Source organism: Triticum aestivum, chromosome 2B (assembly GCF_018294505.1).
Source record: "Triticum aestivum cultivar Chinese Spring chromosome 2B, IWGSC CS RefSeq v2.1, whole genome shotgun sequence".
In the NCBI taxonomy this organism is placed as follows: Eukaryota; Viridiplantae; Streptophyta; class Magnoliopsida; order Poales; family Poaceae; genus Triticum; species Triticum aestivum.
This window is the reverse complement of record NC_057798.1, coordinates 148,596,425-148,623,571: the sequence shown is the minus strand read 5'-3', so window position 1 is coordinate 148,623,571 and position 27,147 is coordinate 148,596,425. Positions and strand designations below refer to the sequence as shown.

At 43.8% G+C, this 27,147-nt stretch overlaps 3 protein-coding genes and 1 long non-coding RNA gene across 5 annotated transcripts; 3 read left to right on the top strand and 1 right to left on the bottom strand.

The window, feature by feature from the left end:
• Positions 1 to 1,250: 1,250 nt before the first annotated feature.
• On the top strand, positions 1,251 to 3,814 carry LOC123043996 (ubiquitin). The gene is made up of 4 exons (XM_044466610.1): positions 1,251 to 1,442; positions 2,155 to 2,347; positions 2,538 to 2,577; positions 3,234 to 3,814. Exons 2-4 carry the CDS (start codon positions 2,165 to 2,167, stop codon positions 3,290 to 3,292), a joined length of 282 nt encoding a protein of 93 aa, XP_044322545.1. The 5' UTR covers positions 1,251 to 1,442; positions 2,155 to 2,164; the 3' UTR covers positions 3,293 to 3,814.
• An 8,102-nt stretch (positions 3,815 to 11,916) lies between these two features.
• On the top strand, positions 11,917 to 14,935 carry LOC123043994 (nodulation protein H). Of its 2 annotated transcripts, XM_044466607.1 has the most exons (7): positions 11,917 to 12,066; positions 12,173 to 12,344; positions 12,556 to 12,797; positions 12,909 to 13,167; positions 13,660 to 13,839; positions 14,241 to 14,396; positions 14,488 to 14,935. In XM_044466607.1, exons 2-7 carry the CDS (start codon positions 12,342 to 12,344, stop codon positions 14,662 to 14,664), a joined length of 1,017 nt encoding a protein of 338 aa, XP_044322542.1. In that variant the 5' UTR covers positions 11,917 to 12,066; positions 12,173 to 12,341; the 3' UTR covers positions 14,665 to 14,935. The 2 variants fall into 2 exon arrangements, with proteins under 2 accessions (XP_044322542.1, XP_044322541.1); XM_044466606.1 differs by lacking the exons at positions 11,917 to 12,066; positions 12,173 to 12,344 and having other exon boundaries at positions 12,514 to 12,797.
• Positions 14,936 to 16,649: 1,714 nt separating this feature from the next.
• On the bottom strand, positions 16,650 to 26,419 carry LOC123043992 (pre-mRNA-splicing factor SYF1). The gene is made up of 7 exons (XM_044466605.1): positions 25,100 to 26,419; positions 24,502 to 24,827; positions 24,239 to 24,423; positions 23,974 to 24,144; positions 23,168 to 23,368; positions 22,552 to 22,803; positions 16,650 to 17,335 (listed from the first exon to the last, which is right to left on the bottom strand). Exons 1-7 carry the CDS (start codon positions 26,302 to 26,304, stop codon positions 16,877 to 16,879), a joined length of 2,799 nt encoding a protein of 932 aa, XP_044322540.1. The 5' UTR covers positions 26,305 to 26,419; the 3' UTR covers positions 16,650 to 16,876.
• LOC123043993 (uncharacterized) lies at positions 17,344 to 19,575 on the top strand. The gene is made up of 2 exons (XR_006419779.1): positions 17,344 to 18,898; positions 19,225 to 19,575. It is a non-coding gene; the product is annotated as an uncharacterized lncRNA (long non-coding RNA).
• Positions 26,420 to 27,147: the final 728 nt, after the last annotated feature.

Genomic DNA, 27,147 nt, shown 5'->3' with positions numbered 1-27,147 from the left:
TTTGTTTCTTTCCCAGACAGAAGGTTTTTAACGAGGCAGCTAATAATAAAGCTCAAGATTTATCCCACATGAAATTCTGCCTCATTTTTAAATTTTCTATATACTTTTCTGAATTGTTATATTTTCTCTCAGCTTTTCTGCATCTTTTGTCGTATTTGGGCAAAACGTGCCTTGGCAGGCTACGCAGGACAGAACATACCTAACATACTGATGGACCGCCTGTGTCGCTAGGGGGCAGTGGTGCGTGGCATGCGGGCCGGCATAGCACAGCGCATGTAGCAAGCGTGCCATAGTGAGTGGTGCCATGCCTGGCAAGTTTAACCCGTGGCGTCTATTTCTCGCATTAAGCGAGACGAACGGGATCTCGCACAATGAGCGGCTACAGTAACAGGCGGGCCCGTTAGCGTATGTTTTCGGAAAAATGGAGTAAAAACAGTGCGCTCGATCCTGGGATCTTCGATGCACTGCTAACCACTGCATCACGATCAATTTCACGTACAATACGTAGGGCATGACTTACTAGAAGGGAAAAGAGTCGGGGTTTTCACACTGGTCCATTTTTCTTTTTCTCTTTTTACTATGTTTTCTTTTATTTATTTTTCTTCATTTTTATTAGGTTTTCTGTGGGTTTTTTATTTTCCCCTTTCTTTTTTATTTCTCCTTTTTTTCATTCCTTTTCATTATCTTTTCATATGTTTGGTTTTTTTTGTTTTCTTCTCCATTTTTTTGTTTGGTTACATTTTTTTCTTCTCCATTTTTTATTTTTTATTTTTTATTTTGTTTGTCTTTTGCTTTCACGGTACATTTTTCGTATGTGTCAAGTTTTTTTAATAAGTGATCAGCATTTTTTGTATACATGTTTCAAGATTGTTTGAACGCTTATCCAACATTTTTTAAATAGTTGTTCTTCAAATAATCATTCAACATTTTTTAATACTTATTCAACATTTTCAAATATTTTTTCAGTATTTTTCAAATACCTGTTCAACGTTTTTAATACTTATTCAACATTTTTAAATACTTGTTCAACATTTTTGTAATACCTATTCAAGACTTTTTGAAATTATTGTTCAAGATAATAAAGAAAATTACAAAAATAAAGCAAAAATCCAGAACAGACAACAAAGAATAAAAATAAATAGGCCGTGGCCTCCCGCGAGTATGGGCCGGCCCATCTGGGGCTCCCCAGGACGGGCCGTGCTGGCCCATCTGTCCAGGTTTGATCTGCGGCCCACCATTGACGGCCCGCTGAATGAACGGCGGCAGCGACGACCGTCCTCTCCTCTCCGTCTCTTCTTCCCCACGCTGCCCTCGCTTTCCAGCCACGCAACGATCCACGCCTCGCTCCCGGCCCCGCGCCTCCGCCGTCCTCGCTCGCCCCGCCGACTCCGGCCGAATCCGCCGGCCCGCTCCCGCCGGCAGTTGAAGCGCAGATCGGACAGGTGCGTCTCCTTCCGCTGCGGGCGAATCTAACAGCCCCCCCTTGCGTCTGAGTAGCGCGCCGAACGGCGGAAATTGCTCGGGGACGAAGCATCTAGCGTGTTTGTGTTCGTGGTGGCTGAAAATTATTCCGCGAGGCGCTAGTTGTTGGGGGGAAGAACTCGGGGAATTGCTGATTTCGGCGGGCCTGTACTATTTGTTTGTTTATCTTGTATAAATTCAGTCTTCAGGGGAATCAGTCCTTTCCACCACCACCAGCTGAAATTAATTACTAGTAGTAAAAAGAAAGTGTTCATCCTGGCATACCTTGCTTACCTTTTGGTCACATTAAAATGTAAGATTTGCCTACAAGGTACATAATAATAAGCTGAAAAAAGGATACTAAAACCTGCACGCTCAATAACATCTTAAGGATTTTGCTACAATAGGTGAAATATACATGGCGCCATGACTGATTGAAATAGCCAGTGTGTTAGCTGCTCCTACTGCAGGACTTGTTGCTGCTTTTCCAGCAGATTGCACTTCCCGTGAATATCTTCGGTTTTCACATGTCCAAAGAAAAATCCCATGATCAACAAAATTGTCAATACGCTGTTAAGACGCAAATCTTAGATAATGATCTGACAACGCGTCGAGTAGTGAAGATTGTTTGAGATAGGTATAAGCATGTTATCCCCCTTGGCTGATGATTCTAGGCATATCTCTCTGATGCAGGCTTGCAAGCATGTATATTCGAGTCAAGCGGAACAAGACCACCTACTTCATACAGTGTGATCCAACAGAGACAATTTTGAATATCAAACAGAAGTTGCAGTCAATAACGGACCACCCTCCTAATAACCAGAGGTTGATCTTGTTGGCTACCAACAATATATTGGATGACTCCAAGACGCTGGCTGATCAAAAGGTACCAATATATGTTAGTTATCGGCAAGCACATTTGCCTACTGTTGACAGAGGAAATTATGTTCTGTAGGCATGGTACAATTTGATTTGTGTAGCCTTAGTTTATTAATTTTATTTCCAGATCAAAGCCACCATTCAGCTTAACCCATTTTTTACTTCCATGAGTTAAATTGATTTTGATACTTGTGCAGGTGGAGAATGACGCCGTTGTTGCATTGGCATTGAGAAAAGGTTCTGTTCTATTATCACCTGGCATGATGTTTGACACTTGCGTACTCAGTGTTTAACTTGTCTGTTTTGAGCTATTGATTTGTGTTCCTTCTGTTCTGATGCTGAGTTGTGACCTGTCATAATTTTCATTTTTGTAGCAATGGTTGTTGCCACCAGCAGCTTCTTTTGTAGAAAGTGGCTTTATCAAGAATGATCCTTTTTATTATTTTTCTGCAGTACATCATAGGTCATCATTCTCCAATAACTAGCAAAACCTGTTTTACAAAACTGTCGGTGCAACAAATTGAATTTTTACATCCTTCTTGCTCTCTATTAACTTGTGGTTCATTTCCTTCACTGTAATAAATGTATAAAAGCATTAAAGCTGAAATGCAACCTGAAGGACATTTGCAGTTGTCTGCCTGTAAATACCATGCCGGAGCAAAGCAAATGACAACTTTTTTGTACTATGCCATGGTGGTTACAGACTACAGTGCATAGATTCATGTTCTCTCTAGAACAATGCCATGTGCCTAATTCTAATTTACTCTTGAAAAGGATGGTGATTTGTAATTCTAACCAAGCTTTACTAGTTCTGTCGTTTGTCCGTTACTCCTCTATAGCTGCTGCGTTTTTCAAACTTGCTGACTTTGTAACATTCCGTTTCCTTTCACCAGATAACGAGTTCGAGGAGGTGTCCATCGCCGACCCGAGCGATTTCATGGCGTCCTCATGAGGCCGGCCGGCCGGCCCGCCGTCCCCCCCTACCCAACCCATGCAAGGACGGAGCGCTGTCAGCGGCTTCCCCGAAGCAGATCATGTTGCTTGCTTGCTGCTCTAGCCTCTAGCCTCTAGGATGTTGCTCGCTTGTGTGATTGTGTCCTTGCTATTAAAGACCCTAAACAACCGTTGGGGATGGCATTTAGTTTGGATTTGGACATTCCAGCCGATACGTGTGCTCCCACCACCCACCGGGGCGTGTCCTGGCGCTCTGACCTACCCGTCTTTTGTACCGGCGCGTGAATGAACACGGGCATGGGTGGCGAGATCCGTTGGTGGTGACCGGTGATTGGGATCCCACCACCTAATGCTGTGTCATGCAGGTCCTGTTGTGTTTGCCAGTTGGTGTGTGCTAGGGACTATATTATCGGTCTGTTTGCGGGAATTCCAGCTGGTTCGTGTCGAAGGTTATTCTTATCCTTGCCGTTGCTGTTTATGTGGATCTGAGATGGTTTTCATGTGGACTCTGGAGCGTGCATTTTCTGGGTTCGGCGCCCGCACTAGTATCCCATTTTCTCTGTCGCATAATATAAGAGCAACCATGCCCTTACAAACTACTCCCTCCGTGCATAATATAAGAGCGTTTTTGACAGAGAGGATAACAAAGTCATCATATTCACAACCTCTTCATAATTTTTGAAGGCTGTGGAGATGCGCAAACAGAGGGTCGACATAATGCGTTCTTCATAACTTTTCTTTTCCGTTTTCTTCTATCTACTCTATTACTACAATTTAGATCAAACAGTTCCACAAATATTATTATAAACCATTGGACTAAAATAAAGAATGGTTGAGCCAATATTATTACAAACCATCATGGAGGCAGTGGCGGAGCCAGGATATCTGGATGAGGAGGGCCGAGCGTTCTTAACTCTTGTTGGAGAGGGCCATTCCATCAAAATACACCATTTTAATAGCAAAAAAATCAGTGTTTACATTAGTGCTAGGCCTAAATTAGTGACATTAGTGGGGGGGGGGGGGCAGGATCCTTGCTGGTCCCCCGGCTCCGCCACTGCATGGAGGCGAGCTGGGCCAAATTGTGGTTGTCCGGGAGCAGAGGAGGCACCAAGTGGTGGCGGCGCGATGATGTGGGCCACAACGGAAGGGAATGCGCATCCAGGAATGTCCGTGGCGCCAAGACAGGAATGATCGTGGCGCCAAGATTTAGGTGGATATAAGCCATATCGCCTCGCTCAACCGTCAAATATGAAGGCTTGCGGGCTCGATTTGGAGTTGCCTAAAAAATATGGCGCATGATGATTATTCTGCTAGATGCGCTTTTTCAACCAGAATCGTAGTACCGGCGGTTAATAGGGCAACCAAATCTATACAATGACTCTCCTAGAGTTGCATTTAGACAGACAATATCATTGATAGATAATGTATCTATCACCCCACAGAAATTCAAATCCAAGCACGATGGGTAATAATATTTTTAACACGTATGATCGCAGATGCTCACCCCAATGAACGTGCACATGTACACGCTACACCTATGAGCACCTTCGTGATACTGAGTGGACACAACATCTTGAGACTGACGAAGTCATCACATACCCCTCATATTCGAAGGGGAAAATCTCCTTCAACTGAACAAATATTGACAAAAGACTAAAATAAATTCAGAAAAATACGATCACCAATGTCAAATCTAGTACTTAAACTAATGGGTAGAAGAGAGAGAAGAAGACATCTAGCTACTAGCTATGGACCCTTAGGTCTGTGGTAAACTACTCATGCATCATCGAAAGGGCAACAAGTTTGGTGTAGAAGCCCTCCGTGATCGAATTCCCCTTCGGCAGAGTGCCAGAAAAGGACCCAAGATGAGATCTCACGAGAACAGAAGCTTGCGGCGGCGGAAAAGTATTTTGATGTGCCCTTTGATGTACGGGGAATATTTGGATATTTATAGAGCTAGAATTAGGGTTAGGAGAGCTACGAGGGGCCCACAAGCTTGCAGGGCGCGCCTTGTGAGCTTGTGGCCCATTCATGGCTCTCCTGGCCTCCTCCCGAAGCTTCGTTGTTTTCAATTTTAGAGGATAAAGTAGTAGAAGAGAATCAGGTAGCTTGTGACAAATAAAGTATTAAAGTATGGCATGATTACAAATAATCGGTGTACTCCCTCGTTATAAGGCGTGTAAGCTTTTGGCATAAAAAATTAGCATAAAACTAGTCACAAATTACTGAGCCATCGTTATAGAAAGTTTTCTCATGATATCCTTTAACAAATGTGGTTGGCTGATCCACGAGTAACAATGGTTAGCTTACGTACGTTGACCGTACAAGAGAGAACATCTCTAGCACTAATTAAACGAGAGTTGGTAGTGTCGCCTCCCCCTCTCATTTTTCCCTCCCCACGCCTCCCTTCACTTTGGTTTTTGGGTAATTTATGTCACACAAAAAAAACCAACGTAGGTAGGGTAATTTAGAATAATCAATACAAAATCACGTCATGCATTAACTCAATCATATCAAATAAAATCAATTCTTACCAAAATCTCAACTCAATCAAAAACTTTCTTTGCCTTTTCCTACCCATACCGAATCAAATCTTATCAAAATGTAAAACAAATTTAAAACTTTCCTTGCCTTTTCCTACCCATACTCAAATCAAATCAATTCCTATCAAAATCTAGAATATTGTGTGTGTAAGGTGTACATTGGGCACAATTAATGTAGAACCACTAGAATATTTGCGCCCCGTTGCAATGCACATGCAAATAGGTAATCAGCAGCAAAGTCTAACACGCCTTAGATTTTAAGATTTTCTGAAAAAACTTGAGTGTCTAAGATTTTGAAAGTACTAGCCATAAAACCACCGATTCGTCGGGATTAGTCGTTTGCACCAAATTGAGCGTGGCGACATTTTGAAACCCAACATGACCTACATTTATGTTTAGAAAGAAACAAAGAGATAAATGAAGATGTGAATAGTACGCGGATTTACCATTCATGGCGAAGTTTGAATTTGGCTGCTAGTAGCTACTAGTAAGCATGCACGTGCAACGCACGTCTCAAACGTAAACCAGGTGAGATTCATATAATATAAAAAAATAATTGTTTTTAAAAATATAAATCAAATGGATACACAATGTTTGATGTCGCTCAAATTGTATTTTCAAAAGTGAGACACAATAGTGGTTATGTTGCTTCATAGAGTAATCGCAGGAAAATATTCTCATTTATAAAATCAGCAATTATTTATTAATGCAATAATATAGGCTTGTAGTGTAGTCTTCTCTTTGATTGTAGCCAGGAAAAAAAAAGTATAAACTGACTTACGGTGCAATTATATTGTTCAACATGCTTAATTCTTGAATCTTATTTTATTCTACTAATCTGCGTAGCAAAGTATATACTTGTACTAATTTGGATAAAATTATATATATTTTTTGGTTGTGTGGATTGCCAAAATTATATAGCTACCTACTCTGGATAATAGGAAATAGAAGATGATATGTGACTACAACGACTTCTATATAAAATAAAGATAATTTACATGAACTAATTGAAATGTAAAAGGGCTAAAAGAAATCCAATAATTATCATGATAGAAATTATTTATCCGATTTTGTATATGTTTATGCGTTGGCAACCATACTAATTACAATGATTTAAGACGCTCTGTGCGTACAGAAACTGAAATGAGTTAGGAAGAAAAATAAAGATGGAAGGAACAATATTCCAGAGTATTTGTCAAGCTTAACCTTATCAAGCTTTCAGGCCAGCTTCTAAATTACAAAAAACATGATGAATCCTCAAATAAGAAAGAGCCAACAATTTGGAACATGCTACAAAACTGGTGAAGATAGAAAGCATTCATCCTCTTTTTCCTTGTCGTAAGGAGTAGCTTCAGCATACATTTGTAACAGTGTAATACCTGATCTGGAAAAGTTATTCATTATTATTATTAGAGGAAAGAGGCGCCGCAGACAAAGAAAAAGAAGCGGTGCAAATAAGGCCTTAAACAGTATGTCTTCAAGTTTGATGACTGCAGATATGTTGGATCATTTGAACCTGCACAAGTATATAAGAATAAATATATGTGGCAAAATAGCGGTATATGGTTTCTCTGTCATGAAACAAAATAAATCCGACTGATGTGCATGATGGCGGCAGGAGGCTTGCGATTAGCTTCCTAATAGGATGGATGCGTCCGAGATAAGTTTTTTAATATGATGGATTTGTCTGAGATTAGTTTCCTAATAGGATGGATGCACTCTGATTTAGTTTCCTAGAATATGATGCACCCGTGATTATTAGTTTCCTAATGTCCCAGGCGTGGAGTTTCATATTTTCCTCCACGTGGAGTACGGTCAGTCAATGTACATTGCTAAGTGCACACAGAAAATGGTTTAGGTTAAGGCTAACCGTTAGATTGATTTTAGTGGGCCTAATCGTGCGGTAGTATCGGATCTGTGTACGCTTTGTGGGGTGTGCTTAAAGAAGTTCTTATTTGATTGTTTAATAGTAGTATAGATTTGTCAAGCTTAACCTTATCAAGCTTTCAGGCCAGCTTCTAAATTACAAAAAACATGATGAATCCTCAAATAAGAAAGAGCCAACAATTTGGAACATGCTACAAAACTGGTGAAGATAGAAAGCATTCATCCTCTTTTTCCTTGTCGTAAGGAGTAGCTTCAGCATACATTTGTAACAGTGTAATACCTGATCTGGAAAAAGTTATTCATTATTATTATTAGATAAAAGAGGCGCCGCAGACAAAGAAAAAGAGACGGTGCAAATAAGGCCTTAAACAGTATGTCTTCAAGTTTGATGACTGCATATATGTTGGATCATTTGAACCTGCACAAGTATATAAGAATAAATATATGTGGCAAAATAGCGGTATATGGTTTCTCTGTCATGAAACAAAATAAATCCGACTGATGTGCATGATGGCGGCAGGAGGCTTGCGATTAGCTTCCTAATAGGATGGATGGTCCGAGATAAGTTTTTTAATATGATGGATTTGTCTGAGATTAGTTTCCTAATAGGATGGATGCACTCTGATTTAGTTTCCTAGAATATGATGCATCCGTGATTATTAGTTTCCTAATGTCCCAGGCGTGGAGTTTCATATTTTCCTCCACGTGGAGTACGGTCAGTCAATGTAAATTGCTAAGTGCACACAGAAAATGGTTTAGGTTAAGGCTAACCGTTAGATTGATTTTAGTGGGCCTAATCGTGCGGTAGTATCGGATCTGTGTACGCTTTGTGGGGTGTGCTTAAAAAAGTTCTTATTTGATTGTTTAATAGTAGTATAGATTAACTTTATCAAGCTTTCAGGTCAACTTCTAAATTACAAAAAACATGATGAATCCTCAAATAAGAAAGAACCAACAATTTGGAACATGCTACAAAACTGGTGAAGATAGAAAGCATTCATCCTCTTTTTCCTTGTCGTAAGGAGTAGCTTCAGCATACATTTGTAACAGTGTAATACCTGATCCAGAAAAAGTTACTCATTATTATTATTGAAGGAAAGAGGCGCCGCAGACAAAGAAAAAGAAGCGGTGCAAATTAGGCCTTAAACAGTATGTCTTCAAGTTTGATGACTGCAGATATGTTGGATCATTTGAAGCTGCACAAGTATATAAGAATAAATATATGTGGCAAAATAGCGGTATATGGTTTCTCTGTCATGAAACAAAATAAATCCGACTGATGTGCATGATTGCGGCAGGAGGCTCGCGATTAGCTTCCTAATAGGATGGATGCATCCGAGATAAGTTTTTTAATATGATGGATTTGTCTGAGATTAGGTTCCGAATAGGAGGGATGCATTCTGATTTAGTTTCCTAGAATATGATGCACCCGTGATTATTAGTTTCCTAATGTCCCAGGCGTGGAGTTTCATATTTTCCTCCACGGTGGAGTACGGTCAGTCAATGTAAATTGCTAAGTGCACACAGAAAATGGTTTAGGTTAAGGCTAATCGTTAGATTGATTTTAGTGGGCCTAACCGTGTGGTGGTATTGGATCTGTGTACGCTTTGTGGGGTGTGCTTAAAGAAGTTCTTGTTTGATTGTTTAATAGTAGTATAGATTAACCTTATCAAGCTTTCAGGTCAGCTTCTAGATTACAAAAAACATGATGAATCCTCAAATAAGAAAGAGCCAACAATTTGGAACATGCTACAAAACTGATGAAGATAGAAAGCATTCATGGACGCGGCTAATCTGCACCCGAGCTCATATGCTCCCGCATGAACAGTAAAATAAAAAAAAATAAAAAAATAAAAAAATTCCAAATTTTTTTTGAGTGAAACATTGACGAAAGTTCTAAGTGCCTGCAAAAATTTGTCATGAAATCACATTCCTAGAAGGCGTGGCAAAAAAAAACAAAAAAAGTACTCTGAAAAAGCTACTTTCAAACGCATTTTGAAGCAATGAATTTGTTTTTTTTTTGCCACGCCTTCTAGGAATGTGATTTCATGCCGAATTTTTGCAGGCACATAGAAATTTTGTCAATGTTTGTCTCAAAAAAATTGGAATTTTTTGAAATTTTTTTAATTTTTTTTTCGATTTTACTGTTCATGCGGGAGCATATGAGCTCGGGGTGCAGAATGGACTTTTCGAGCATTCATCCTCTTTTTCCTTGTCGTAAGGAGTAGCTTCAGCATACATTTGTAACTGTGTAATACCTGATCCGAAAAAAGTTATTCATTATTATTATTAGAGGAAAGAGGCGCCGCAGACAAAGAAAAAGAGGCGGTGCAAATAAGGCCTTAAACAGTATGTCTTCAAATTTGATGACTGCAGATATGTTGGATCATTTGAAACTGCACAAGTATATAAGAATAAATATATGTGGCAAAATAGCGGTATATGGTTTCTCTGTCATGAAACAAAATAAATCCGACTGATGTGCATGATGGCGGCAGGAGGCTCGCGATTAGCTTCCTAATAGGATGGATACATCCGAGATAAGTTTTTTAATATGATGGATTTGTCTGAGATTAGGTTCCGAATAGGAGGGATGCACTATGATTTAGTTTCCTAGAATATGATGCACCCGTGATTATTAGTTTCCTAATGTCCCAGGCGTGGAGTTTCATATTTTCCTCCACGGTGGAGTACGGTCAGTCAATGTAAATTGCTAAGTGCACACAGAAAATGGTTTAGGTTAAGGCTAACCGTTAGATTGATTTTAACAGGCCTAATCGTGCGATGGTATTGGATGCGTACACTTTGTGGGGTGTGCTTAAAGAAGTTCTTGTTTGATTATTTAATAGTAGTATAGATATAGATATAGATATATGGGTCGATTTTTGTGGGACTGGACTCAGATGTGAAGCTTCAAGGCGTGGCGGATGCACATTACGTTGACGATTTCGTTTGCGTGATTTTCTCATTTGCTTCTTGGTAATTCGCCGGGTCGACGGTCCGTGTTACTTGTCGAAGCGCCAAATCCTTTTCGTGTAAAAGAAAATTCAGCAAACAAGCAGACACGCCATCAGGTGGCTTGGGCGCACACAATCTTCTGTTTCTTTTTTCTTTTCTTTGACAATTGGGTGAACACAATCCTGCTATGATCTGGTAATTGCAAATAAAAAATAAAAAAAATATCCTACTATGATCTGGTGCGAGAAGTTTGGTAAATCACAACCTATCCATGGAACAACTGGTGCGCGACACTTGGAGAAGGATGATGATGATGTGTCGGTGAAACGCCGAGCATCGCGGGTCAAGCCGTCGCTCGACCCGAGAGGACGGACCAGATCCACAATACTGTACTGCCTGAGACCGCGTTGTGCAGAAAAAAAAAAGTCTCGAGGCTGCCGGCACCATCATCAGAACCCCCTTGTTTATAATCCCCTAAAAAAAACCTGGTTTAATCGACGGTCCACCAAGACCAGGCGCAGCGGCGAAGCCCAGCTCATCGACGGCCCCCCTCTTCATTTACTCCGCCTGCACTTTGTGCATCAAAAAAGGCAGGCGGCAGCCGGGCTTACCAGACTGCCAATTCCTCCGCATTAACTAATTTCCTTTTCCCCGCAAAAAAAAAAAACTAATTTCTTCTTCTTCTTCTTCCCCGTCGGTCGTTGGCTGGTTCACACCCTTTCCAATAATCAAACTCTAAACCCGTTCCTACCCCATTCCCTTCCTTCTCCTTTCTTCCTTAAAAAACAAACCCGAGCTCGTTCGTACTCCATTATCTCCCTCGTTCCTGCTGACGCACCAGCTGAGGTGAGGGAGGGAGGGCTGCTCGTGTGACTCTTCTCTTCCGTTCCGTTGGGATCTCTCCTCCTTTTTAGGCTAGCCTTCCTCAGCTGCCTGTCTGTCTTGTGCGGGGAAGCAAAATCTCACCTGGGTTCGTCTTCCTCGGCCGCCTCTCGCTCGCCGGCCGGCTTTGGGTTCTTCGCCGCTTCGGAGCTCGAATCCGGCCCGCGGGTCCCTGATTCCGTGCCGCCTCAAGTCCTCGGCGGGAGATTCGTGCCGGCATTTCCCGGAACGCTCGCTCGTCGCCGCTCTCTCTCTCTCTCTCTCTCTCTCTCTCTCTCTCTCTCTCTCTCTCTATATATATATATATATATATATATATATATATATATATATATATATATATATATATATATATATATCTCTTCCGCCATTTCTCGGTGCCAAATCCTGCTCCGGGGTTTCTCCCCCTCCCCAGCCTAGGGTTCTCCTGGTTTCCCGGAAGCATCCCTTTCGGCAGAGTCTTGGTGCTTTTCTTTTCTTGAAATTAGCAGTCTTGGTGCTGGTATGTACTCTTACGAGTTCTTTTTCTTTTTCTTTTTCTTTTCTTTTTGCGGGACTATTTTGCTGGGTTTGCTGACTACTACATGAATCTGTAATTTACCTACCAGGATGCGCGGTGATTCATATTCATCCACCGCACATGGCGAGCTGCCGCCGCTGACATCCATGACCACGAGGAGGACTCGGCATGTTACTCTGCTGCTGTGCGCGAGCAGGAGGACCAGAAACCGGCCCACGCACTAGAATCTTCTTCTGCTACAGACTTCCAGTCACACAATGGTACCGTACCACTGCTCTCCTTCTGGATTTGGTATTACTATTTACGAGTATTTGTTCATTACTAGTAACAGTATCTCACCATGGATTTGGTGCTATTTATTTGTTCAGTATTAGCAACTGTATCTCACCATGGATTTGGTGCTATTTATTTGGTCAGTAGGAGTATCATCAACAGTATCTCACCATGGATGGATTTGGTAATAACTTGCAGCACCCATACCCGCTCAAAGGCTCCAAGGGGGCGTCGTTGCCGCCGCGGCCGACCCTCGTCTTCCTCATCGCGCTCTTTGGCCTCTACGTGTGCTACCTCTCCTTCAATCAGATAAGGATGGAGAGCAAGCATGTGGAGGAGAATGGTGCGCAAGAACAAGATGAACATGTTTGCACAAGGCCTTATGTTCCAAGTGAGGAGCTGCCCTACGTGCACTTCCCAAAGCCAAAGGGTTACAGCAGGTAATTTCCCTCTCAGGACAGGATGGATAAACTCTTTATTGGCACGGCATCCCCCTTTTGTGTATGTTGATTTTTCTGACACATGTAGCGGTGTTGTACTTCTTACCATAGGGCGGAATGTTCGTGTAATCCTGTTCGGTTCTTTGTGATCGTGTCGATGCAAAGATCGGGAAGTGGATGGTTCGAGACATTGCTAAACAGCCACCCTAACATCAGCTCGAATGGCGAAATATTTAACAGAGTGGATAGAAGACAAAATATATCGTCTATCGTACAAACACTCGACAAACTGTATGACCTGGACTGGCTCACAAGTGCAGCAAAGAATGAGTGCACGGCTGCATTTGGATTCAAGTGGATGCTAAATCAGGTATTTACACCTTACCTTTTTCTTGCCCCATGTGAAATATTCGAAGATTCAGCATTTCTTTCGTAGTCCTGCTGCTTTTTTCGTAGTCCTGCTGCTTTTTCACCCGTGACTTCAGAAATTCTACGCTTTGAAGCTGAGCCTTGCCATAGTTACGTATATTGAAACCTAGTCTAGTTATTGTGGATGGAAATATGGAGAGCAGACTGGTCTTATGATCTGGTTTGCTTGCCAAAGGTTCAGATAATGTTGAAACTGCAGTTAAGAGTTTTAAAGTGTACCACACCATAACATGCCTGCATTTCTCATATGTCAGTGCTCTGTCATGTCACGTTAATGATACCAAACTTTTCTAAAAGCCAGGTTGGTCAATCATGATTATTGATGTTGATGTTTGTATTGTTCAGTGTACCATTGGCATTAACAACATTATGCCTAGTGATAACAAATGAAAAAAAAATCTATGTCATTAACTGCTACCGTTGTGTTTTCCAGGGCTTTATGGACCATCATGATGATATACTTAGTTATTTGAACAAGAAGGGTGTCTCTGTGATATTTCTCTTCAGGAAAAATACATTACGCAGGCTTATCTCTGTGTTGGCCAACAACTATGACAGAGATGCAAAGCAGCTGAATGGAACCCACAAATCTCACGTTCACTCGGAAGAAGAGGTATCATCGATGCACAGATAATTCCAGTAAATTTACTGCAATGACTTTGCTCTGTTCCCTCACGTTTTTTCGCATAAATGCGGGGCACTTGTTTTCTTACCCTGGTTCTGAAACCCTACAGCTAAACTACCTCTTTGCTGATATGGAGCTCTGAAATGCTAAAATCCTAAAACTAACTTTGAACTTTTCGTGAAACTTTAATCTTCTGCTTTTGCATTTAGAAATATTGTAACGCCAGTGTCAATAATAGCCGGAAGGAGCAGAATAAAATGTTAAAACAGTGATCACTGATACACTTCCTCTCTCTTTTGAACAACCATCATAATTGACTTTTCATTTGCAACCTGTTGGTCATACTGGCTAGTGCTTTCATCTGATCAGTCTATTTTGTTCTCTGCCAGGCCGAGATACTCGCAAAATTCAAACCAGAACTGGACGTGTCAACCCTGGTTTCAAACATCAGGGATGTCGAGAAGTACATGGGAGACTGCTTGGACAGCTTCAACACGACACGGCGCATGATCCTCTACTACGAGGACATAATCAGAAACAGAAATGTACTGGAGCAGAACTCATTTGGATGTCCTAACGAAGTACCGATAGATTACGGTTTACCTTAATAGCACGTCTCTGTCTCTGTGTGTGCAGGCATTATTCCAGGTGCAGGAATTCCTCGGCGTTCCGGTGAGGAAACTGGTGAGCAGGCAGGTGAAGATTCATACGCGCCCTCTTCCGGATCTTGTCAGGAACTGGGAGGATGTGAACAGCAGACTCAACGGGACAGAGTATGCCCGTTTTCTCGATGGCGCAGATTACGTGAAGTGATGCGTTCGGTAATATATGGTACGCACACTCGTGCGTATTCGAGAAGAAGTAATGCGTTCGGAATTCTGATGTAGGTTCAAGATCATTTGCAAGGGATTCTTCAGACCACAGAGTAGTGGAAGTCTGTAGACCTGTAGTCTCCAGAGGATTGATTATTTTGTACAATGAGGTAGTTAAAGTGCATGAAGCTTAGAGATCGATATATGGAAATAATAGGGCAAAACTGTACAGTTTTTAGGCTATGTCTTAACATATTTTCAGCGGTTCATTACTTCCAGACCACACAGAGTAGCTCAAAAATGCTGACATCTGGTGATGGTGTATTTTTTGGTCTTCTTCAGCTACATTTCTTCCCTTCTTTTTATGCTTTATACGGACAAATCTGTGAGCTACGAAGTAACTCACTATTTGAATTCAAATTTGGATAATACATATTGAAAAGAGTTATTGTAAACAAAGGTGTATATTTCTCAGTACAAAGGCTAGGGTGTGTTTGGTTTTAAGCCCAAGTATGCCTTCCCAGCAAAAAAAAAAAAGACAAGTTTGCCTTTACCAAATATTTGGCTAGCCAAAATATTGGTTTAGTTTTAGTATTACCCAGCGAATGTCAGATGGGAGGGGTGGCAAGCGAACATCATTTGATGCTAGTTTTAGTTGCGAGTAAAGATCAAACGGAGAGCGGTGGCAAGCGAACACCATTTGATGGCAGTTTTAGTTGTGAGTAAAGATCAAACGAGGGCAATTTTATTAAAACAAAGATGCCTTCTCTAATGAACCTGCCTCGCAACTAAAAATGGCACCTAAAACATTCGCAAATGCCAGCCTCCCTGGCCGTTAACTAAAAATGGCACCTAAAACATTCGCAAATGCCAGCCTCCCTGACAAACCTTTGCCAGTTAACAGTGTCTAAACCTGGGAATAGTTTGTAATCCAAACTAAACCCAGGCCAACCCATGCATGTACAAGTCCAGCGCTCAAGCTAAACCAAACCAGATTGCAAATGGTACAATCCAAACCAATCCAAACTGTATTTATTTTCAAGCCAAATCCCTCCAGACCATTTTCTACATATAGTTTGAACCCAAAGTTTCAAACTATGGTTTTGTCAGCAGCAACTGGAACGTTGGACTTAGACCCCAAACTTGACATGTACGTACAAAACTACGAAACGCATGAAGCACGTACGAACAGCGGCTAGCTTGGTGTGTGCTTGGTCTGAAGATTTCCGTGTACGTAGTCCGTGCGTGCACCAGAAGAGCAGATGGTGGCGCCGTCCGCGGAGACGGTGGCCTGTCGCCGGCTGCAAGACCTTGCCGGACATGTGCAAGACCCTTTGGCAGATCGCGGTGCCGATGATCTTGACCGGGGTCTTCCAGTTCCTCATCGGCTTCGTCACCGTCGCCTTCGTCGGCCACATCGGCAAGGTCGAGTTCACGGCCATCTCCATTGTCAACAACATCGTCCAATGCCTCGGCTTTGGGCTCCTCATGTTCTGCATGAAGGAGTTGGCTTTTGTCACCGTAGATATCGGTGCTGGCTGGGTGATACACGCACTCATGTCGCGCGGCGGCTGCTCCCAAACCTAGTGCCAGTCTTGCGTGACGTGAGGTCGATCGAACTGGTCGCTAGACTGGGTTTTATCCATGGACTAAAATGGTCTGAGGCCAATTTGTCTGTGTCCAGACCAAACCAACCCAATCTATTAATTACAGAAGGCCACACCAAACCAAATTACAATAGAGGCTCAACCCATTTCAACCAAACCAAAGCAGTCCAACAGGAAAACCAAATTAAAACTATGGTTTCAGACCAAACTATTCACAGGTTTAACAGTGTCCTTAAATTTTGGCTGCCAATGAGTTGGCCAACATTGGCAAGAAAAATGAACTAAAGTGCAGAAAGAGTTATAGGAGAAACTTTTGGTCATGACTCAATTTGGTAGGGTAAACTTTGGCCACCATCCAAACAAAGCTGCCAGTCCATTGTTCATCCTTGGAATCGACAAAATTTCACTGAAAATGATGGACACGTGTCCCAAGAGTTTACAGTTTGTACACAGAAAAACGCTGCGGATCAACACCGGATTAACTCCTGCAAAATCCTTGTACAAGAAGAGCAAACGCTAGCAAGAACATGTTTACACGTAACAGCTACAACATCATTAGGCTCAAACGACAGCTAACGGCGTGTGCTTGGATCACAATCTTTGACCCTATTGACGCCTTCGCTTAATTCTCTCGAGAGCGCCCAGCTGCTGCTCGTTGTTCTCTTGAGCACTAGAGCTTTCCTCTCTGCTCTCCGCGGCTCTCTTGCCGAGCTCGCCAAACACGGCTTCAGGAACAGCCCTCTCCGCGATCTGGACATCGTCCTCCTCGTCGCTCTCTTCGTCCGGCAGCTCGATGTCCTCGTTGTTAGCAGCAGCCTGTTGCGTGCTGCTCTCGGCCCGCGCCTCTACTCCGGCACTAACAAAGTTCATCATTCTGTTTGCGGGAGTCGTGCTGCTGCTCGGAGCTGCTGCTGCTGGCGCCGGGGATGGTCCAGAAGCTAGCTGCCTTTCTAAGGCCGCCATCTCATCCTGCGGGACACCGGCACGCGTCAGAGTGTCGACCGCCTCGTCCATGTTTAGCCTCTGGTCCCTTTGCATCAGGTACTCCGGAAGGATGAAATGAGTCTGCACATGGCACAAGTACAGCGTCAGTTTACAATGCAAGGATGTCCATTGATGCCAAACTGTCTGTTGGGCTGTGTCTTATCTGTATTTCAGTGTGTGTGTGTGTGTGTGCGCGCGCTTATGGCCCATGTGGCCCATGTGGCCCATGTAACCCTGCAGCCTATATATGTGCTGCCCCCTTGTACAGGAAACCCTAACTCCAATAGAATACAATACCAGGCCATCTTTCTATCCCAGCCGCCACCCCTCTCTCCCCTGATTCTACATGGTGTCAGAGCTTGGGTTCCCAATCCCAGCAATGGTGATGGTGGTTGGCTGGTTGTGCTTGCTGGCGATTGTCTGAGAGGAGAAGGCTTGTGTGGAAGAAGGAGAGGTGGAATCCCAGATCTGAGGGGAGGAGGTAGTAGAGAGGTGAAAGTGGGGAGCAGTGGTTGCTGGAGGTTGCTAGTGGTGTGATTCAAGATTGGAAAGATGGGGGACAACCAGGGGTTGGTAAAGGCAGGGGTTGGTAAAGGCGTTGGAGAAGCTAGCTGAGCTCATCACTGTCAAGGCAGAGGGTGTGGCTTCCCCAGGTGCGCTTGTTCCTCAGCCTGAGGTGATACAGAGAATAGAACTGATGCCAAATGAAATCAAGATGGAAGGGGTCACAAACTACCTAAGCTGGTCCAGAAGGGCATTGCTAATATTGAGGACAAAGGGGCTGGAAGGCTATGTCAGAGGGGAAGTAGATGAACCGGCGAACAGGGCAAGTGAAGAGTGGAGTGGAGTGTCATTGACTCTCTGGTGGTGGCATGGCTGCTGAACTCCTTGACCCCATCCATTGCAGCAGCCGTGGAGACTCTTCCCCATGCAGTAGAGGTATGGAAAACCCTGGAAACATTGTACTCCGGGAAAGGGAACATAATGCTTATGGCGCAGATTGAGGATAGAGTAAATGAGCTAAAACAAGGGGATAAGTCGGTGATGGAGTATGTAGCAGAATTGCAGCATTTGTGGGCTGACTTAGACCACTATGATCCATTGGAGTTACCACATTCAGAATGTATAGTTGCTACTAAGAAGTGGGTAGAGCGTAGGAGAGTGATGAAATTCTTGAAGGGACTTAGCTCAGAATTTGAAGGAAGGCGTGCTGGGTGTTTCATCAGCCAAAGCTCCCCTCGCTTGAGGAGGCAGTTGCAGCAATGGCACAGGAGGAGGTCAGGTTGAAGTTGACCAGGACTGGAGAAGCGAATGCATCTCGCTCAGCATTTACTGTGTCTGAATGGAAGGAGACAAGAGAGTGCTTCAATTGTGGAGAGAAAGGTCACATAAGCATCAATTGCACAGCACAACGCAGAGAAATACGTGGTAGGGGAAGAGGTTACAGCCGAGGTGGATACCGGGAAGTTAGAGGCAGAGGTAACTCGAGGGGTTCGAATTATTCCAGTGGCTTCAAAGCAAACTTGGCTAACTTGGCAACGCAAGAAGAAGGGACGTCAACAACCTCTCAAGGGGAGACGAAGAGTAGAAGCCAGGAGGACAACACCTTCGGGAACTTTGCCCACTTTGTCTACACAGGGGAAGGTAACTTTGCAAATGCATCTATATCCACACATGATTTCCTTCCAGATTGGATATTAGATTCTGGAGCATCCAAGCATGTTGCGGGTACCTCAACTGAGTTTGAATCATATACTCAGTACCCAATTACACATTGTGAAACAATACAAACTGTTGATGGCACCTCACAACCGATTAAAGGAGTTGGATCAGTTCAATGTACACCCACTATTAAATTATCTGATGTATTACATGTTCCAGCTTTTCCTGTGAACTTGCTTTCTCTAAGTGCTTTGATTGATCAGATAGATTGCCGAATAACTCTTGATAAGAAAATATGTTTGATTCAGGAGAGGATGACTGGAAGGAAACTTGGGACAGGAACCAGGCGTAGTGGATTGTGGTATATGGATCGTGATGTGTCTAGGTCTGGTGCTAGTCCTATTTTGGCTGTACTAGTTGGAGTAAGTGAGACAATGGCGATGATCCATCACTGTCGCATGGGGCATATGGCTTTTGATAAGATGAGTAAGATGTTTCCTGATGTAATGCGTGGAGTAGACAAGAGTAAGCTTGTGTGTGATGCATGTGAATATGCAAAGCACACAAGAATCTCATATTTGAGTAAAATATGCAAAGCACACAAGAATCTCATATTTGAGTAAGGGGCTAAGGAGTATATCCCCGTTTATGCTGATTCACTCTGATGTGTGGACATGTCCTGTTGTTTCTGTTAGTGGAATGAAATATTTTGTGACATTTATAGACTGCCACACTCGCATGACTTGGGTGTACCTCATGCGACATAAAGATGAGGTATTCCAATGTTTTCAGGAGTTTTATGCCTATGTGCGAAACCAATTCAATGTGCAGGTGCAGGTGATCAGATCTGACAATGGAACTGAATATGTAAACAAGCAATTTGGAGGTTTCCTGTCAGCACAAGGCATAATGCACCAAACATCATGTCCAGATACCCCTGCTCAGAATGGTGTTGCAGAAAGGAAAAACCGACACATTTTAAAAGTGGCTCGATCACTTATGTTCACCATGAATGTGCCAAAATTCTTGTGGAGTGAAGCTGTCATGACTGCAACGTTCCTGATCAACCGGATGCCTTCAAAAATGCTTGGTATGAAGTCCCCATGTGAGATGCTATTTGGGGAGAACAAATTCTCAGTTCCTCCGAAGTTATTTGGGTGCACCTGCTTCGTTAGAGATCACAGACCAGCAGTGGGAAAGCTGGATCCACGAGCTGTAAAATACATATTTGTTGGATATCCTGCAGGGCAGCGAGGCTATAAGTGTTGGAGTCCTGCTGAAAGGCGCACATTTGTAAGTATGGATGTCACCTTTCGAGAATCTGAGCCTTTCTATGGTGAGAAGACAGATCTCAGCACTTTATTCGAAGAACTTGACCACTCACAATCTATGCAGGGTGGTCAAGAGGGGGAGTGCAACTTGAGTGGTGAGTGCAGCACCAATGGCGACAAGGAGCAGCCAATACCAACCCCGAAAATAGTGGGATCCTTCATTCCAGTTGTAGTTGATGGGGCTGAACAGCAGAGGTGGCAGAGACCAAATGAGGAAAGGAATCCTCAGGTGTATACAAGAAGGAAGAGAGGTGTGGAGGAACAAGTGCATGAGGAGCAGTCAAAAGAAACTATGGAACAGGGGGAGCAGTCAGAAGAAACTCAAGCGACAGGAAGCTCATCTGAAGTGGAGTCATATGAAAATTCAAGTACTGAAGAAGCATCACCTAACCTGCCAATTGCTCTCAAGAAGGAAGTAGCAAGGAAAACTTTGAGCAAGGGCAATCTTGAGCATGACATCAGTAATTATGTCACCTATGAAGCCCTATCACCTTCATTTAGAGCATTTGTCGCATCACTTCAAGCCGTGATTGTTCCTAAAGACTGGAAAGAAGCAAGACAAGATCCAAAGTGGTGTGAAGCCATGAGGGAAGAGTTGGAGGCCCTGAGAAAGAACAAAACATGGGAGCTAGCAAATCTTCCATATGGGAAGAAGGCAGTCAGTTGTAAGTGGATCTTCACAGTGAAGCAGAATCCTGAGGGTAAGGTTGAGCGTTACAAGGCAAGACTGGTAGCCAGAGGGTACAGCCAAACGTATGGTATTGATTATGACGAAACATTCGCCCCAGTTGCAAAGATGAGTACAGTGAGGATTCTAATCTCATGTGCAGCTAACTTTGGATGGCCACTACACCAACTTGATGTAAAAATGCCTTTTTACATGGAGATCTACAAGAGGAAGTCTACATGGAAATTCCTCCTGGACTTTCTACACCTGGGACTGTTGGGAAGGTTTGTACATTGAGAAAATCTCTCTATGGTTTGAAGCAATCGCCAAGGGCTTGGTTTGACCGGTTCAGGCAAGCAGTTTGCAGTATGGAGTATAAACAATGCAATGGAGATCACACTGTTTTCTATAAACATTCCAAGCAACAGATTACTATTCTTGCAGTATATGTGGATGACATCATAATAACGGGAGACAATGAAGAGGAGATTGGAAGACTAAAGAAATGCCTAGGCAAAGCATTTGAAGTTAAGGATCTTGGTCAGCTAAAATATTTCCTGGGTATCGAAGTTGCAAGATCAAAGAGGGGAATAGCCCTGTCTCAGCGGAAGTATACCTTAGAGCTCCTAAGTGATATGGGAATGCTTGGATGTAGAGCAGCCCCAACTCCCATTGAACAAAATCACAAATTGACAGCACAGATGGGTGAACAAGTTAACAAAGCAAAATATCAACAATTGGTTGGCAAACTTCTGTACTTGTGTCACACTAGACCAGATATTACATATGCAGTAAGTGTAGTAAGTAGATATATGCATGACCCCAGAAGTGGACACCTTGATGCAGTCTATAGAATCATGAGGTATCTAAAGGGCAGCCCTGGTATGGGACTCTGGTTCAAGAGTAATGGCCATTTGAATGTTGACGGTTATAGCGATGCTGATTGGGCTAGCTGTCTTGATGATAGACGATCAACCTCTGGCTATTGTGTGTTTGTTGGTGGAAATTTGGTATCATGGAGAAGTAAAAAACAACCGGTGGTGTCAAAATCAACTGCAGAAGCTGAGTATAGGGCAATGTCTCAAGGGCTGAGTGAGATGTTATGGGTAAGAGGCCTTCTGCTTGAGCTGAAAGTGCTCAGACAAGATCCTCTGAATGTGTGGTGTGACAACAAATCTGCAATCAGCATTGCTAATAATCCAGTGCAACATGACAGAACAAAACATGTGGAGATAGACAGATTCTTTATCAAAGAGAAACTGGATGCAGGAATCATCAAGATAACTCATGTGAGCTCTGGACAACAAGTCGCCGATTGTTTGACAAAAGGTTTGGGAACCAGGGAGAACAATCTTGCTTGTGACAAGATGGGCATGATAGATATCTATCATCCCTCTTGAGGGGGAGTGTTGGGCTGTGTCTTATCTGTATTTCAGTGTGTGTGTGTGTGTGTGCGCGCTTATGGCCCATGTGGCCCATGTGGCCCATGTAACCCTGCAGCCTATATATGTGCTGCCCCCTTGTACAGGAAACCCTAACTCCAATAGAATACAATACCAGGCCATCTTTCTATCCCAGCCGCCACCCCTCTCTCCCCTGATTCTACACTGTCTATAGAGTTGATCCATGTGACATACCTGACTGCGGCTAGCCGCCACTGTACGCTTGATGCGAAGCATCTCCCTGAATGTATCTTCATTACCGTGTTGGATCTCAAAGTCGTTCCATTTTTTCCAGAACTCTGGATGAGAATTTGGATCAGCATAATTGGAGGCGTGGATATAAATAGCCCGGGAACGGTCGATTTCTCCAAGATTTCTTTCAAGTTCCGCAAACTTCATGCACATCACCATAACATCTTTGTCTGGGAGACCAGATTCTATAGCTTGCTGCAAAGATGATAAGAAAGCCAGGAATAAAGTTAGTACATGTATTACCACTAAAACATCTGTCGATATTGTGGGAGCAGGCAGGCTAAATCTAGAGTATGAAGTGCAGAGAAAATAACAACTGAACTTTTTTATACACAAATTTGGCCATTAGAGGGAGCATACAATATTCATGTGTTATGAACTATTGCAACTAATCAGCAAACAAGAATAAGAAGGTAGGGCCAATATAAATATATTCCATTTGCTATGCCACAAATCCACAAAATTGGATCTCAGAACAAGGACTTAAAAATGCCAATCCAAAAGCAACATTATAAAGCAAGAACAGGAAAGCAGAGACAAACCAAGATAATACGCTTACCTCGTATATTTGTCTAGTCCTTGGAACACCGAAAAGTTCAGCAGCACGTGCAATGTATATTTCATACATACTCATCTTTTCAGTGTTGGGAACAGCCCTTACAGCTTCATCATATACATTCATGGCACGTTTTGCGAGGCCATAGTCTTCCTCCAGTTTAGCATATTGCAAATATAAGGCCTTCTTTTCGTGCGGCGGAGCCTGAACCAAAGAAGCAAAATGTAAGTAACAAGAAAATTTATGGAACATGATATTTTAGATGAGTATGTGATGCAGGAAAAGAACAGGTAAGAATGTTTTCTGTCTAAATAAGCAAGTAAGTGCACATATAATCGCATAATAAGAAGCGGCAACAGAAGGTTCTGAGAGAAAACAGGAAATCAACAAGTGCAAATATAGCAAAGTACAAGCAACAATGATATCACATCACAAGAATTCTTATGACCTTGTTCTTAAGAAGCGAAGCAAAGACAGAATTTGTGATCAGATAAAAAAAAGGGCAGATAAAAAAAAGGGCAGCCCGGTGCACGTAGCTCCCGCTTGCGCAGGATCCAGGGAAGGGTCCGACCACTTTGGGTCTTCTGTATGCAGCCTTTCCCTGCATTTCTGCAAGAGACTGTTTCCAGGACTCGAACCCGTGACCTCATGGTCACAAGGCAACAGCGTTACCACTGCGCCAAGGCTCACCTTCAGAATTTGCACCAGTCTAGAAACGTAATTTGACACATGCAAGTTGGTAACACCTCTAGTTACACGCAGTATAAGTAGACCGATGACAAATTCAAGGGACAAGAGAATTTATTTACCTTTTCGACAGCTTCCGTGAACAGCTCTCTTGCCCGCTCTAACTTGCTTCGCTGGTACCTCTTTACAAACTTTGTGAGGTAGGTCACCCAAATATCCTTAACATGGGGATACTTGAATATTTTTACACCTCTTTCATACACTTTAAATGCATCTTCGAAATATTTGTTCTCCTGCAGAGGAAGAAAATAGTAAACAACCATTGTAGATCAATTGGACAAGTCTACTTGAAACTTCAAAAGTATGTACTTTGAGCAAAGATCCTACCTCAAGAAGAAATGCGTAATTAAGAATTATTTGAGGAGTGGCAATTCTTAAATCTAATATTCTCTCATAAACAGCACGGGTTGTTTCCAACGACCCAAGGCTCTCCTCCAGGTCAACATAGATACTCCATAATTTCAGAGATTTATGTAATTTCAGCTGGACCGGCTCGTCACCCTCGGCGGCAGCTGAAAATGTAAATTGTCAGCAAAAATGGTTTGCCAAATATACAAGAAATCAACACAACTGAACAAAATAAATTATACCTCGCCTCTTCACCTCAACAGAGGGCTCTGCTGTGGCTAACCTCATCAGCTCAATTGCCTTGTCAAAATGTTGGTTGCGGAGCTCCATTTCGGCCCATTCACACCAAATAGTAGCCAAGTGGTCCACTGCTTTGTAGTTCACTTGTGTGGCCTTTTTAAAGATATCTTCAGCACTATCTAAGCGGTTATGTTTCTCATACATCTTTGCAAATGCCACCCATAGAGTATGAGGCTTCCCAACTGCCTTCATTGGGTCCACAGTTTTCACAGCCTCGACATATGTCGCTACTTGCTTCGCGGGATCCTTGTCAAAAAGTTTCACCCTCCTGCACATATTATTGCACTGTTAGACAATTCAGTCAAGTTGGAGACCACCTAAAATGCATACTAGGCTGAGAAGTAAAAGAAAAACTAGACAGGGTATTTTCACATTCCATGGCAACTTTAAATAAGATTTGAGAGTCGCTACCACTAAGTAATTAGGAACTTGTCCGTGAGAATAAATGCAATGGATGGATTGATTTATATTCAATATTAGTGGCTTAATGTAAGTCAAGCAGAACCGATTGATAAATCAAGGTGCTATATCAAATCTCACCTGTGCCACTCCTCCACATTATGTGGATTCTGTCTCAACAGGACACTGCTAAGGAGCTCTGGTCTGCGATCCAATAGCCGCTCAAACCTTGCCAGCCTCAAATCAGTGTCATCTTCATCATTCAACCAACACGCTGCAAGTTCCTTCTCTAGCTTCTCTACCTTATTCTTCCTGCCCCCTTTCTCACCCTCATCACTCTCCGCAGCCCCGTCCTCTTCAGCTGCCTCCAGCTTTGCCGCAAGCATACTCTGCTCAAATTGTGTATAAGCCTCAAACACCACACTGAACTCCTGCACTGTCATCACTGAAGAAACCCCCTCTTCGAAGACGTCTCTTGCTTTCTCATAGAGGGTCCTCCTGACATAGTAATCAGCGAGCGAGGTCCACAACTTGCCAACCTCGTCGGTGAACTTGCGTATCCCGCCCCGCAGTATGGCATCCACCTTGAGCCCTGCGACCTCATCAGCATGCTTAGTGAGGATGTCGCAGAGCTCGAGCCAGAGCTGGTGCCTGGTCTTCCCCTTGACAGAGCGGAAGCCGTCGTCGTTGAGAACAGAGGCCAGGCGGTCAGCTGCCTCCTGCCAGCGTTCGGCCGAGACGAGGAACTCGATGAAGTCCTCGGCGTGGGAGGGGTCGAACTGGAGGTAGCGCCTGAACACGCGGAAGGACGTCTCGACGGGGCAGGCCGGGAGCGAGGCGAGGCGCAGGTAGAGTGGCCAGATGCGGTCGTGCTGCGTGACGGGCAGCGCGCGGAGGGCGCGGTCGAAGTTGCGGCGGCCGCGAGTGAGCAGGCGCTGGTCGAGCAGCGAGGTGAGGTAGAGGACCCAGACGCGCGGCATCTTGTGCATGGTGGCGAGCGCCCGCTCGAAGGTGTTGTTGAGGGAGGCGTAGGCCGGGTGGGAGATTGGGTGCGGGCGCACGTGGTCGAGGCGCTCGCGGAGGTAGGCGTGCCAGAGCTTGTAGCTGCCGGGGAGCGCCTTGAGCGCGCGCTCGTAGATGACGGCGCGCTTGGCGAAGGGCGCGGCGGCGCGGGCGACGAGGTAGCGCCACCACCCCTTGAGCTTGAAGGGCTCCCGCAGGATCTCCTCCTCGTAGGGCAGGTCGTCCTCCGTCGGGTAGAGGTCCGGCGAGATCCCGGCGAACGGGAGCGCGGCCGCCTTCGCCGGCGGCGCCACCTCCACCGGACCCGCGGCGGCCGACGGCATCGTCGCAGCGGGGCGGGCTTCGGGCCCCCGATTCGCTAGGGTTTAGGATTTGGGGACGGGGCGATGCGGAGGCGAGAATTGCAGCGAGCGAGACGACGGCCGGGTGGAGAGGCTGCGTGTACGTACCAGGCCGGCGCGGGCTCTCGGTGCCTCTTTGTTTGTCGTTTCGGGCCCGTTGGACTTCGTGTGGGCGGAGGATGGATTCATCTTCCCCGAGGCGGCGGCTACCGCAGCGGGTTGGGCCGAGCCGCACAGAACAACCGGCGTGGCTGAGCTTTTTTTTTTCACAAACACTACGTTTAGGATTAGTAGGGTCCTAAAAAAAGTATATATGGTAACCAAAGGGCTAACCTGAAAGGTTGTCTATGTACTCCCTCGTTCCATAATTCTTGTCGTGTCAAAATTATAGAACAGAGGGAGTATAGTGTTTATAATAATAAGCATATAATGCATTTAGAAGTTGTTATTCTGACCATTCCGAGTTCTTTTCTTAGAATACATGTAATTTAATTCATACTCATAATAATTACAGATACAATGCTTTAGATCCAAGAACCAAGAGATTAAAAAGTAATTTCTACAGCTAAAAATTACAATAAAGTCTAGTAGAGGTATCTTCTCCGCGTTATCAATCATTGCAAGACGAAAAATTTCTAAGACTTCAGAGACTGATACTCGGTCATCAGGATGAACCTGATTATCAACAAAGATTTTTGAAAGTCTATTGAGTCATCCATCCAGAAGTACATGGAAAGACATAACCGGACTTGGTCCGAGAATAATCCCAAGAGCAAGCTATCGAACCACAAGATCATCACTACATCATCGAGGAAAGATCTCAAT

Coding starts and splice junctions, on each gene's coding strand:
- LOC123043996 (XM_044466610.1), top strand. CDS start 2,165: ATGTATATTCGAGTCAAGCGGAACAAGACCACCTACTTCATACAGTGT. Junction 2,348..2,537: donor AGACGCTGGCTGATCAAAAG/GTACCAATATAT, acceptor ATACTTGTGCAG/GTGGAGAATGACGCCGTTGT. Junction 2,578..3,233: donor TGCATTGGCATTGAGAAAAG/GTTCTGTTCTAT, acceptor TCCTTTCACCAG/ATAACGAGTTCGAGGAGGTG.
- LOC123043994 (XM_044466606.1), top strand. CDS start 12,529: ATGGATGGATTTGGTAATAACTTGCAGCACCCATACCCGCTCAAAGGC. Junction 12,798..12,908: donor AAGCCAAAGGGTTACAGCAG/GTAATTTCCCTC, acceptor TTCTTACCATAG/GGCGGAATGTTCGTGTAATC. Junction 13,168..13,659: donor TCAAGTGGATGCTAAATCAG/GTATTTACACCT, acceptor TGTGTTTTCCAG/GGCTTTATGGACCATCATGA.
- LOC123043992 (XM_044466605.1), bottom strand. CDS start 26,304: ATGCCGTCGGCCGCCGCGGGTCCGGTGGAGGTGGCGCCGCCGGCGAAG. Junction 24,424..24,501: donor TGTTGAGGTGAAGAGGCGAG/GTATAATTTATT, acceptor TTACATTTTCAG/CTGCCGCCGAGGGTGACGAG. Junction 24,145..24,238: donor ATTACGCATTTCTTCTTGAG/GTAGGATCTTTG, acceptor CTTCCTCTGCAG/GAGAACAAATATTTCGAAGA.